Raw genomic sequence first — 13,803 nt, forward strand, 5'->3', positions numbered from 1 at the left:
CCAGGCATGTGGCTCTCTGATAGATCACACTCATTTGCAGGCCCTATGATCCTCCTTCCGGGGCTCCTAGGTCCTGCTAATGTCTCTCTCTCTCTCTCTCTCTCTCTCTCTCCTGCTTTTTCAGGGCCCAAAGGGAAAGCCTGGCAAGGCTGGGCCATCAGGCCGGAGGGGGACTCAGGTGAGTGGCCACAGCTCCTCTGTCACCACCGGTTTCCATGTCCTCCTGAGAAGGTTTGACCAGCTTCTTCTGTACCTCCAGGGGCTGCAGGGGCTGCCAGGGCCCCGGGGCGTGGTAGGGAGACAGGGCCCCGAGGGCCTTGCTGGACCTGACGGGACTCCTGGCAGGGATGGCCAGCCAGGATATCAGGTAAGCAGGACACTGGGTCACAACTGGTGTGAGGGACTTCCCCAGGCTGCACACAGGCCCTGGGGCACAGGCCATGGGCCTGCAGAGTCCGCTGGAGAGCTGGGTGGGATCTAGGTAGATGGTCTTCCATCTGTTAGGTTTCTTATCACTGTCTCTCCTTGATGCTGGCACCTGGGTCACTGGGCCATGTTGTCCTATCCTCTGACAAGTGTGACCTCCTTCTTCCTTCTGCAACTCACTGGGTCCCAGCCAGCGAACATCCTCCCACGTGTTTTCTTTACAGGGAGAGCAGGGAGCTGATGGGGCCCCTGGCCCCATGGGCCCTGCTGGGAGAAGAGGAAACCCAGGTGTGGCTGGCTTACCTGGAGCACAGGGGCCTCCCGGATTCAAGGTCAGCTCTTATTAATCTCTCCTTTCTGCCTAGTCCTGACTGTAATATTTATTCTTAGAGCACCCATGTCCTAAGGCCCATGTGAACATGGGACCCTTGTGTTGCAGACTTGGGGATCCCTGCCCTCATGACTCAAGTTTAAAGGATAGTCTATCCAAGTGACTATAAATACTGCCCCCTACTGTGAACCTTATAGACCTTCCACATTAGTTGAGTTGTCCACGGGTGCCCTCTGGTGGTTCTTGGTGAGACAACAGGTTGCTGACTACTGGAACTCTCTGTAGCCTCCTTAGAAAGGGTCCTTGACTATGTAAATGCCTTCTCTAAGTTCTTGGTCTAGTTGGGGAAGGTTAGGAGCCCCCCGTATTTGTCCACGGAGGTGGGGTGAAGGGCAAGTTTGGAGAGGAAGCCTACATGTCTTGTTGGGGAGGAACAGTGAAGAAAGCCTTGATGGGCAACAGAGAGAAAGCCAGAGTCATGAGGGAGGCTTCTGCTGGGGGGGGGTGAGCTTGTCCTGCCCCAGCCTCATGCCTCGCTCTACCCTCTGCATCCTGAGACCTTGTGAAATCACTGCTCTCCTGCTCCTAGACTCCCCCTCCACTGGTCTTGGACCATGTATCCTCCTGACTAGTGATTTTGATGTGTTTCTTTAAGGGTGAAAGTGGGTTACCTGGGCAACTGGGTCCCCCTGGAAAGCGAGGAACAGAAGGTGGAACAGGCCTTCCTGGGAACCAGGGAGAGCCAGGAGCCAAAGGCCAGCCGGTGAGTGAGTCCCAGGGCGTATACATGACCACACACCCACATGCCTAAAGTCACAAGTACACACACACACTCACATAGACATACTCAAAAGACACCTACACTGACATGCACCCACACAAACACTCATGTTCATACATGTACACACAGGCTTAGAAGCTACCTGTACACTTGATGCCAGAGTCAGAGCCATACACTTTCTGAGCACTAGATGGCACTCTCCTCCTCTGCAGGAAAGAGGTATCATAGGGCTAGAAGAAGAAATCTGTATGGCCCACTCAACATGAGAATCAGGATCATGGGTAGAACTCAGCTCAATCGAATCCTTTAGTTAATATGCATAGTGGAGGGTGGCTGGATGCTTTCTTCCAAAGAGCAGAAGCAAATCACCACTCCACCAGTGTGGTACTACACACCCAGCCAGTGCAATAAGGCAAGAAAAAGAAATAAAGGCATTCACATCAAAAAGGAAGGAGTAAAAATTTGTTGTATGAAGTGATTTTTTAAAAAGATTTATTTATTTATTATGTATACAGTATTCTGCCTACATGACAGAAGAGGGCACCAGACCAAATTATAGATGGTTGTGAGCCACCATGTGGTTGCTGGCAATTGAACTCAGGACCTCTGGAAGAGCACCCAGTGCTTTTAATCTCTGAGCCATCTCTCCAGTACCATGAAATGATTTTCTAAGCAGCCATCGGTGGAGGGTTTCTGTTAGGAGACTGTGCTCAATAGAGCTGTTTGGATGGGCAGGAAGCATCTGTGAGTCTGTTTGTCTTCTTCCATAAGGACCTAGGACAGGAGCTCCTGAGTATAGAGCGTCACTGTGGGACTCTGAGCTAGGTTCTGCCTGCTCCCCTGGCAGAGGGCACAGGTGCCTGTCCACTCCACCCCTGGACTGACTGGCACAGATGACTGGCAGCATCCTTGTCCTGGCTCCACTCACACCACCTTGTCCCACTGTCTCCACAGGGTGACTCTGGCGAGATGGGCTTCCCAGGAGTGACTGGCCTCTTTGGACCCAAGGTACAGAGCCCATCCCGCTGTGTCTGTTGACGCTCAGCCATTTGTGGACTCAAGCCACAAGTCTTCACTTAGCTCTCACAGTGTGGGCCAGAAGCTGGAAGTGTGTTCAGCCCAGCAGCTCTGTGCCTCAGGCACAGGACTTGATGCAAGCCTTGCTTTCCCAGTCTGTGAAAGGGAATGAACATTGGAAGACTATTGCAGAAATTAAGACCTGAGGCATACGCCACTCCGCCCCCTGCTGACACACAGCTTGCGCCTGTCTAAGAATCGGGTGGCCCTGACTCTTCTTCCCAGGGCCTCTCAGATAAAATCAGCAGGGCACAGGCCAGCCAGAACTCAGGGGTAAGAAGGCTCTGAGGTACTCCCCCGTGGCTGCTCCGGGCACAACCCTTTCTGCTTCTCACAGGGCCCCCCTGGAGACATTGGCTTCAAAGGCATCCAAGGCCCGCGGGGGCCTCCTGGCTTGATGGTAGGTCCCCTTCCTCCCTGCCTCATCTGGGTAGACACCCCAGGCCCGAGGCTGGCTGAACACACACGTTTTTCTGCTCCTCTCAATGCTGCTGTTGCCAGCTTGGTGCCTTGGCTCACCGTGTCCCCGCTAGCGGACGACACACCCCCTGCTACTGCCCCCGTCCCTCCCTTCTCTATTCTTGTGGCTCACCCCAGCATGCAGGAATGCTCAGGAGACGCATGGCCCAGCCCTGCTTGAAGGGGGACCCTTTGCATTCCCATGGGACACTCAGCTTCCACCCTCCTCTGTCACTCTATTCCCCAGGCCCAGATCGAGGACTCATAGCCTCTCTCTCCTTTAGGGAAAGGAAGGTATCATTGGGCCCCCCGGAATGCTAGGACCTTCTGGACTCCCGGTACGTGTGAGGGGGAGGCTGCAGGGTCTCCTGCGTTGTAGGTCAAAGCATTTCATGACTCAGAGCTAGCCTGAGTCTCAGTTTCCCCATACTGGAACTAGGACTTCCCTCTGAGCCCTGACATATTAATGTGGTTTGTTGCAGGGTCCCAAAGGTGACCGAGGCAGCCGAGGGGACTGGGTGAGTGGACAGCCTGGCAGGTAGCACTGTGGGGTAACGGGAGGTGAGTCGCTGCTCAGCCCACATCTCCTCACTGTCTCTCCCTTCAATTCTGTCTCTAGGGACTGCAAGGCCCAAAGGTGAGTAGGCTGGGTGTGAGGGCTTAGGGCTGGTGGCAGGGATGGGGGGGGCTCTCAGGCTCTCCTTTCCACAGTGGCGTTCTTAGGTGTTCTCTCCTCTCTCCCTCTCCCCCTTTCTCCCTCTCTCCTTCTCTCTCTCTTGATCATATCCCTCCCCTTTGTATCCTTCTGTCCCAGGGGCACATCATCCCTGGGCCTGGGTAGGACAAAGGACAGCCTGGATAAGGGATTCCCCAGCACTGACTTGTCTCCTCTTTCTTCCACAGGGTCCTCCTGGTCCAAGGGGTCGGCCAGGTCCACCGGTAGGTAGCTGGACGTTTTGGATTCCCAGGGCAGGAGACAGATTCCTTTGATTGAGACAAGGGTTGTTTTCATTTGTTTTTAAAGATTTATTATTTTTTTTTATTTTATGTGTGTGAATGTTTAGCTTACATGCATGTAAGTCCACAGCAGGCATGTCTGGTGCTTTTGGAGGTCAGAAGAGGGGGTTAGATCCCCTGGAACTGGAGTTATAGATGGTCATGAGTTCTGGGGATCAAATCCAGGTCCCATGTAAGAGCAGCAAATACTCTTAACTTCTGAGCCATCTCTCCAGCCCCTGGACCAAGATTTTGATGGCAGAATATGCCCGACCCAAAGCCATATGGGCCCTGTGTGCTTCCTGGGGCCTATAGACTTGTACAGAGCATAGAGAAGGCCCAGTGGGGACCTGTTGTGTGACTTTTCTTGGGGAGATGTGAACCAACATCTCCCCATGTTGGATAGGACATCGACAGGGCAAAGAAACACACCCACTCAGGTCTAACTTAGTGTGCCAGTATGCCTGCTGGGGTTACTTAGGGGAGCACCAAGGCAGCTGCATCACTGAGATGCTCCCCGCCGTGGGTGATGGCTCCTGAGATCTGGAGCTCCCTCCCCAGCTTGCAAGCAGCTTTCCTGGTAGGAGAGTCCTCCCCAATCCCAACAGACACCCCAGTCTTTGCAACGCATTATCTAACCATGGGGAGGGGCCCGGTGACTCTTCCTGAGTTCCAGTAACCCTCTACCCGCTAAGAGAAAGTGTTCCAACTCAGAGGAAAAATGCCCACGAGCTCGTGACCTAGCAAGCTTCCTTGCGCTAGATAGCCCTTCCAGGCTCCAGTGACCTGAGCCTCCAGCACCAAGGCCCTATCAAATACTGACCCTCCACCTTCTTTTCTAGGGCCCTCCTTGGCATCCTGTCCAGTTTGTAAGTTGCACACCATTCTCTTTGACCTCCTAGGATGAGGCTGTAGGGTGGGCAGGGGAGAAGAAGCTGAGTCTTCTCTGGCCACAGTGACTGGACTGCTAGTGTCCACGACCCGTCCTTTGCCCTGGAGCCGTGGGCCTGGAGCTGCAAGGGGAGCCTTGGGCAAAAGGCCCATCCATGTCCCCAGCTGGGTGCAGGAGGGCTGCTCTAGCGCCCACGCCAGGGTCTGTCTCTGCCCTTCACACACGTGGGTTGATGCTAGGCTCTCTCCTCCTTAGACTGGGGGGTCCAGAGGGTCAGGCATGTGGGTATATTTGGACCCTTTTGTTCTCTGATGGGCACAGCAGCCCTATCCCAGCTCAGCTGTCCCATCCTGGAGACCAATTAGTCTCCATGTTGTCCCTACACTAGTGAGCACTGGTTCAGACCCTGACAGCATCTCCAGGGTGTGGCATGGAAAAGGAGCCCCAGGCTACTGGATGATCAAAGAGTGCCTGTTCTTCCCATCCCAGCCTCTACCCATCCCTCCTTTTGTGCTGTCCATACATACAAAGCACTTGCCCGTCGTCACCCATGTCTTCATCAGAAAGACAGGCAGGGGAAGGAGAGTGAGACAAAGCCCCGTTCTTTCCTAGATGTGGAAAAGGAGAGAGCGCTCTATATAACTTAGCTGAAATATGCCGCTCATCATATGCCAGACACTATTAGAAATGCTTTCAGTAGCTCTGGGAGAATGTTTTATCTGGGGGTCCATTTTCCAGGCCAGGGAACCAAGGCTGGCCCCTCAGTTGGAAAGGGTAGGGCTGGGAATCCCCACAGCCCTGCTCTGGACCCCCAACCCCAGACCCCTTGCCATGTTCTTGGTAAGCCTACAGCTGTGTTCAAGCCATCTGGGGGCCAAGGCTGAGGCCAGACATACTCAAGAGCAATACAGTTAGAACCATGGGGTCCGTGGTCATGTGGAGGATGGGCCTCAGCAGCCTGGAGGCAGAAGCCTCCACAGAGGCCCCCTGTCCCAGGAGCAGCCTAGCACTGCTGACAATTGCCCAGCTTCCTGGGATAGCAGCATTTCTTGCTTCCAACCTGGAGATGCAGAATTATCCCTTCCCTAGTCCGGGTGGGGCTTCGTGTCCCAGAAAACTGGATACTGTGTTGGGACAGAAAGACTTCCCCAGGCAATGGGAAGGTGTGTAAAGGTCCTGGGGCTAAGCAGAGCGAGGCTTTTAGGGACAGAGAAGAACAGTGTGAGCCTGGTTCTAGAGCATGTGTGGAGGGAGAGAAGGATGAAGACCATAACAACACATGGGGTTTTTTAACCATGTCGAGGCATTTGAACTCAATACCGAGAGGGCCCTGGGGAGCTATTGAAGGACTTAGTGGGAGGGAGTGGCATGTTCAACATTGACTCTCTGCAAAGGAAGGAGGAGGAACTCCTAGAGAATGTGTGACTTGGTCAAGACCCTGTGGGGGTACAGGTGGGGTGGGGTGGGGTGCAGTGGGGAGGGGACGAGAGAGCAGGCGCTTGTACCCCTGGCCCCTACTTTCAGAATCTGGCTTCCCCTGGGAGGGGGACAGGGTACACACCTTTTATTTTCCTTGCACAGCAGCAAGATGACCTTGGGGCAGCTTTCCAGACATGGATGGATGCTCACGGAGCAGTCAGATCAGAGGTAATGCCGGGACCTCCACCCACGTGACCTCCAGTGCTGGGGGAAAGAGAGAGGTCATGGAGGTTGATGCTGTCCCCGTGGCTGACACAGAGAGTGCCAGAGCCCTTGCCTTCGTGATGCCTCACAGTCTCAGATGGAGATCATCACTAGGGCTCGCATGGAAACCACAGTCCGAAGTGGTACCACAGCCCAGGCTGCCAGGACCAGGCCAGATGCAGACACGGTGCCCTTGTGCTTCTCGGAAGCCTCTCATGTCTAGTTTGTGTCTGGCCTGAGTGAAGGAGGGATGCTTTTCTGGACCGTAGCCCACAGCAGGTTCCCAGGGGTCACCCAGGGGTCACCCAGAAACAAGGGAGCCCCAGGGTGCTGCTGAGACCCAGCTTGCGGTCAGCTCTGCACTGAGATTCCAGGCTGAGATGGGTCTAGGGTGTTCCAGCCAATATCAGAGCCCATTTTGCATCCTTGCTTCCTTGTCATGGTGGGGAGCTCAGTCCTCCTACCAACCCTGCTGGGGCTCATAGGCCAGGGGCAAGGAAGCAGCCCTTGGACCCACTACCTTATGTCCCTGACCCTCCCTCTCCTTATCTGTGATATGGAGGGCTAGCCAGTCTGAGCTAGCCAGGAACCGGGAGGTCACTGGGCTCCCCAGACAGTGAGAACTTCAGAGCAATGTGTCTGGGACTTTGGGCAAGGCCAGGACATATGGCCCTTCTTCTCCATAGCAGGGGTACAGCTATCCGGACCAGCTGGTGCTGGACCAGGGAGGAGAGATCTTCAAAACCTTACACTACCTCAGCAACCTCATCCAGAGCATTAAGACGCCCTTGGGCACCAAGGAGAATCCAGCCCGGGTCTGCCGGGACCTCATGGACTGTGAGCAGAGGATGGCGGATGGTAAGAGTGTTTGTGGGGCTGAGGAGGGTCCTCCTGCCTGTGTTGGGGTGGCACAAGTTCAGGAGGAGCTCAGGTCGATGGAGTGTTGGGTCCTTGGCGTATCTCATCCAAATTTCTGTTCTCACAGAGATAGACACACAGCCTCATTTATTCACTCAGGAAACAGCCTCCGAGCTTCACAGTGCCAGGCCCATGTTTCAGGCTTTGAGGGTATTGTAGAGAGAATGGGCCATATGTAGCCCATAGCGCCACACGTTGGAACCATTCAGAGCGCAAGGATAAGACTTTGAAAACAAACAAACAAACAAAAAACACCAAAAAACTGTCCCAAGGCTAGAAGAAGCCCAGGGGCTTCCTGTTTGAGCAGGGATCCTCACCTTCTGACCTCCCCTGACTGTGACTCACCTCACCTGTGAGTTGGGGCGTGCCATGGTGCCGCCTGGTCCCTAGTCTAGCTCTGCACTGCTCCTGCTAGAAGCAGATGTTGGGGCCCTCTTTCCTCTGCTGCTGAACTCTTGGCAGCCAGGAAGCCTAGCAGGAAAGCCAGGTGCAGGCAGAAGTATAGATGAAGGGAAGCCAGATAAGCCAGATGTAGGCCAGAGCCCCAGCTCCTTGGGCAGGTCTGGGAGGAAGCCTGAGCCTCGAAGAACCTACAGGAGCTGAGACCCTGGTTGTCTACTCTACAGAGCAGCTACATCCCAGCAAGAGCACAGGCACACTGTTGCCAGAGCATGGAACTCCCGCTTGTCAGCTCTACCCAGAAGGCATCCTGCCTGGGCCTTGAGCTACCTTGTGTCTGCCTGCCCTGCCCCTTAACTTCCCACTCCACTGCAGCTCCATGAGTCACAGGTTCAGGTCCTGCAGTCTCCTTCCTGACACACATGTCCCTGTCCTGCTCTGCTGCAGGTACCTACTGGGTAGACCCCAACCTCGGCTGCTCCTCTGACACCATTGAAGTCTCCTGTAACTTTACACACGGTGGGCAGACGTGTCTGAAACCCATCACGGCCTCCAAGGTACCATCTGCTCCCCATTGCTACCAGGCGCTGCCCACCCTACCAGTCCCTGCCCTGAGCCTGGCTTGTCTTCTTGAAAAGCTGTGGGAAGGCCATCCTTTCTTGAGACATAGTTTCCTCTCTTAGAAGTTGGGGATGGGTAGGACTAATGTGTGGTTAACAAACCCATTCACACTGCTGTGTTCTCACACACTGTGGACTCTCAGGGCTGAAGACCCCATCTTCTCTTGGAACACTCTGTGGTCCAGGAGAATCATGAATTGTTGGCACGACGTCAGAAGATTGTTTGGGGACACGTGCCACTCTTGCATGCATGATCTTTAATTCCCATTCGGTATCTGCACACCATGTCTGTCCCTGGGCTAAGCATTTTGGGGTGGAGCCAGGCGACCCCAAGGTAAGGCAGGCAGGTGGCAGCAGCAGCTGCGGGGCGTGGCCATTCCTGTCCAGGATGCCCTTCCACGGCTTGTCTGTCTGTTTCTACAAGGCTGTCCAGGTGGGGGAGAGGAGGGGGTGGGAGTGTGCCACGTGGAGAAGCTGCTCTGGCTGCAGAAGAGGTGGGGGAGCCCCAGACTTTTGTAGCCATAGACTCCCCGCGGCACCTCCCCCCTGGCTGAGACGGTGCTGGTTCCACTCGGCCAGCTGCTCCACAAGTCGGCTGGCTTCCCGACCTAGCCAGACCCTGAGCCGGGTGTGAAGAGGTCAGACTTGCCCCTGTTCCTGCATCTGGAGCTCACAGTCCAGCAGGGCCGCAGTGACCTCTGAGGGCTCCCTTCTTGATGACTTGGAGGTTTGGGGACCCCACGGCAGGCCTGTCAGTACGAGGTGTAAGCCTGGATCGGCAACAGAGCTGCCCACCAGCTCTGCCGTCTCCATCAGGAACAATGGCAGACTAATTAGCGTTGTATCACCGTGAAAACATTTCTGGAAGGGAAAAAAAGTTTTCTTTGTCTCCTGCTGATTGGTTGGCTCTTCTGCCATGGGGTCTGTGGTATGGACTATAGTAGAGAAGAGCTCCTTACTCCCTAGCAGTCGGGAAGAAAAAAAAAAAAAGACAGGAAAGCACTGGAACCTAATAGCCTCTTGAAGGGCACACCCTCAGTGAACCAACCACTTCCATTAAGCCCCGCCTCCCCGGAGCCCCATATCACAGCTCTGATAATGTTTGCGTCCTTTTTAGGCTAAATTCTTTAAGGCCCCTTACATTCCCTCCATACTCAGCTTGGGCAGACTCCTTGCCAGTTTCTAGATCTGGCTGAACCCTTAGCTCATCCACTTGGGAGAGCAGAGCAAACAAACCAGACCCTCAGACCTCTGGTTCTGGCCTTGAACAGCCACGAGGCTACAGGACCAGCTCACACAGAACTCGGTTTCTCTGTCTTTCTAGTGGGCAGATGACACAGGAAAAACTGGCCAGGAGAGGGCTAACCTTGGTGCCTTCCAGAAAGGTGGGGGACCTGAGGGCTGTGGGAAGCTGCTTCCCACCTGCATCTCCCCCACAGGTGGAGTTTGCTGTGAGCCGGGTCCAGATGAATTTCTTGCACCTGCTCAGCTCTGAGGGGACACAGCACATCACAATCCACTGCCTGAACCTGACGGTGTGGCAGGAGGGCCCAGGGCGCCTCTCTGCCAGGCAAGCCGTGCGTTTCCGCGCCTGGAATGGACAGGTCTTCGAAGCTGGGGGTCAGTTCAGGCCAGAGGTGTCCGTGGATGGCTGCAAGGTAACTGTTGGAGCCCCTCATTGTCCCTTGAGGTGGGGACACTAGAGAAACTTATCTGGTTTTCTAAGTATGTCTTATCATTTTGTACTACATTGTATACAATTCATTGTCATCATTCAATTTCATTAGAATGATTTATTTAGTAAAATTGACTTTATTCGCTTTCCTGTGTGTGTGTGTGTGAGAGAGAGTGCCCATGCACATATGTGTGTGAGTGTGTGTGTGTGTGCATATGTGTGTTGCTGGGGGTGGACCCAGGGCCTTGCACTCTCTAAGATAACCTCTCTGGGAACCTCCTAAGGGGGAGTCTATGCTGATAAAAGTCCTTCAGGCTAATAGGGACATTTGTTACTTTGCAAAGGCCTCTTTGAAAGAGTATCTGTTCTCTTCACTCTACCGGTCAGGGGCCTTTCTTTCTGTTAATAGTTTGGGTCACTTTGAAATGTCTTAAACAGGATGTGCACTAAGGGTTGAAGGAGACAGAAAGTCATGCATGGGTAAAACTACTTTCATTAGTCAAACTAGTATCCACAGTGTCATTAAAGATGTGCTCCCCACATGAAGCTACTGAGAAAAGAGATGTTGGAAAAAAGCTCTGTGTAAATATAGAGTCAGTATGTATCAAGAACACCAGCTGTCCTTGGGTCTGGAGAGTCTACTTGTAGAATCTGTTCATGGGATATTCACACTAGGAATGTGCCCCAGAGTGAAAACACAGTGGATTTCATACAATATTACTTAACAAGAATAAAAGAAAAAACATTAAAAATTGACATCAGTGGGATGTTTCACACTTGTGATCTCAGGACTTGATTGGGGGATGGAGGGGGACAGAAGCAGGAGGAACAGGAGGAGTTCAAGGCAAGGCTGGGCTATATGAGACCCTGTCTCAAAAACAGATAGATAGATGGATGGATAGATAGATAGATAGATAGATAGATAGATCAGACAGATAGATAGATAGGCAGACAGACAGACAGATAAGATAGGCAGATAGACAGGTAGATAGATGATAGATAGATAGATAGATAGATAGATAGATAGATAGATAGATAGATAGATAGATAGATAGATAGATAGATGTTGAAGAGATGGCTCAGCAGGTAAGAGCACTTGTTACTTTGTACTCTGACACAACCTGATTTCATTTCTCAGTACCCATGTTGGGCAGCTCACAACCACTTGAACTCCGAGGGATCTGATGCCACCTTCTGGTCTTCAAAGGCACCTGCACTCACATACACTAACCCACACTCAGACACACCACATACATATAATTAAAAATATTGAATATTCAAAAAAAACTTTGAAAAAAATACAAGCACCCAAGCCAGATGTGTACCCAGATATGCCACATACAAGTCATTGTTCCTGCAAAAACAAAAGATAATGAGAAATGCATTTGTAAATGGCAAGAATCACATTCATGTCGTTTTCCTGCTTACCTACAGGTCCGTGATGGCCGCTGGCACCAGACACTGTTCACCTTCCGGACCCAGGACCCGCAGCAGCTGCCCATTGTGAGCGTGGACAACCTCCCACCTGTCTCATCAGGGAAGCAGTACCGCCTCGAAGTCGGACCTGCGTGCTTCCTCTGACCTCCGACCTCTGACCTCCAGGCTCCTCTAGGCCTTGTTGGGGAGGGAAGAGGCTGGGGGCAGCTAGTCCCAGAAGATGCGGGACCCCGCCTCAGGACCCCGGTGCAGGTCCCAGCTGTTATCTGCTCAGCGGGAGTTGAGAGAGGGAAGCAGGCCGTCCTGGAGAACTGCCAATCCCAGCTTAGCCCCAACCAAAGAGCCAGTCAAAGCAAGCAGGGCTTGCTGCCCACTCCAGCCCATGGCCTGTTGCCCAGCTCTGTAGACACCCCCTCCCTCCCCAAAGAGTCCCTCCCCATTGATGCCACCTCAAGGGAAGGGGGTGTATTGTCGGCTGGTCCCTGCTAGGGAGCTTTTGATGTGCAATATTAGAAAGGAGATATGAAAAAAAATAGAGGAGAAAAGGAAAGAAAGAAATCTATCTATTATATATATATATATTATTTAAACAAAAAGAAGGTGTGTTACTATTTTTTTTCACCTGGGAGAGGTGAGGAAGGACAAGAGAAGCTGGGGGTATGGAGAGGCTGACCCCCAGGCTGGGGTGCTGTGCGCTACCTCCCACTGTGAAATCGCTGGTGCTCACAATTGTCTCTTGTAATGTATGTGATTTTTTTTTAAGAAGAAAAAAAAAAACCTTATTTAAGATTCTGAAGGTGCTACTATTTTTGTTGCCACAGGCTTTGAAGAAACGTTTTGAGTGGGGCCTTGTCCATAATCGTTCTCTCCTCCAAATGGGGATTTAACAATGTTACTAGCATTACCCCCATAATCTGCTGAGGAGGAAAAAAAAGGAAAAAGAAAAAAAGGAAAAAAGAAAAAAAAAAGAAAAAGAAAAAATCCTACTAGAAACCAGAAGTATGGAGATTTCTGCTTCTGACCTTTGGGGAGGCGTTCTGACGTGGTCCTCCTTGCTCCTGGAGGGGTTTGGTTCCCTTTAGAAGACCCGACCTGGGAGAAGACTCCTCGGATTTGAGGAAGATGCCCCTCAGTGAGGGCTGATCTGGAAGGTGAACTGTAAATGCTGACCGTCTCTGAAGACCAAGGTTTCCCTCCCAGGAGCTCCTCTTCCGAGTGCAGCCAACCTTTCTGCTTTCTCAGATCGCACAGCTGTGTAGAAACCCACATCCTTTCCCCAAGCGCCTATTTGTGTGGAGGAGGAAGAATCAGTTATGGGTACCTCATCGGTCTCCGTAACAGTGACCTTCCATGCAACCTGAATAAGTCAGGACCCCAATTGCATTTCGAAGTTATTTTAACTATGGAATTATTTTTATAGAAGGAAGATTGATGTCAAAGTCTGTATTTGTGTGTTTCTAAAGTTGTGTCTTGTGAGGAATTGGATTTGCTTTCCATTATTTAATACCTCACTTTGCCCCCCTCCCCCAGACGCTGCGTGTGTACCCCTGCCCGCCCCACCCCAGGCTAGACGTGCGTTTTGTCATTCGGTCCTCATCTGCGCGCTGTTTCCTGTTTCCCCTCTGTGTCTCTCTCGTCACCGGATGTGTATTCACTGTCGTTCTTCTGTTTCTGTCTAAGTGTCAGTGTGTCCAGACCCTCAGTGGGTTTCGTTTCTCGTGTTCCCTTCTGGACTTTAAATAAATATTTAAAACTGAGCAACGGAACGCTGAGACTGTGGTCTGACGCTTCTTCACAGTGCTCAAGGGCAGGCTGAAGCCTTGGCTGAGGAGGGAAGATGCACGGAGGGGTCCTGCCGAGGCCGAGACCAGTGCTGGGGCTTAAAGCTGAGGGCAAATTGACGCCAAGGTCCTGGAGGAAGAGTGGGATGTCCAAGTGTAGGAAGGGCCCTTCTCCATCCAAGCCCCCAAGCCTGGAGCTGTTCTGGCCCCTTCCGGCCTCTGGGCTGCACTCCATACTCAGGGATGGGACCCAGGGCTTTGCATGTGTGTGTTGAATCATGCGGTGTTCCTTCGTTCCTTTTGATGGCAATACCATCACACACACACA

The 13,803-nt window shown here is 52.6% G+C and overlaps 1 protein-coding gene across 1 annotated transcript in view; it reads left to right on the forward strand.

Moving 5' to 3' along the window:
- The window catches only part of Col27a1 (collagen type XXVII alpha 1 chain), a 118,994-nt gene extending 105,534 nt beyond the window's left edge, over positions 1-13,460 (forward strand). The window contains 16 exon segments of the mRNA XM_028892657.2: positions 125-178; positions 260-367; positions 651-758; positions 1,413-1,520; positions 2,493-2,546; positions 2,953-3,015; positions 3,359-3,412; positions 3,557-3,592; positions 3,694-3,711; positions 3,978-4,013; positions 4,913-4,939; positions 6,544-6,609; positions 7,335-7,503; positions 8,410-8,519; positions 10,022-10,240; positions 11,692-13,460. Of these exon segments, the coding sequence (XP_028748490.1) occupies positions 125-178; positions 260-367; positions 651-758; positions 1,413-1,520; positions 2,493-2,546; positions 2,953-3,015; positions 3,359-3,412; positions 3,557-3,592; positions 3,694-3,711; positions 3,978-4,013; positions 4,913-4,939; positions 6,544-6,609; positions 7,335-7,503; positions 8,410-8,519; positions 10,022-10,240; positions 11,692-11,838 (1,377 nt within the window). The 3' untranslated portion in view covers positions 11,839-13,460.
- Positions 13,461-13,803: the final 343 nt, after the last annotated feature.

This window comes from Peromyscus leucopus, chromosome 2, assembly GCF_004664715.2.
Source record: "Peromyscus leucopus breed LL Stock chromosome 2, UCI_PerLeu_2.1, whole genome shotgun sequence".
In the NCBI taxonomy this organism is placed as follows: Eukaryota; Metazoa; Chordata; class Mammalia; order Rodentia; family Cricetidae; genus Peromyscus; species Peromyscus leucopus.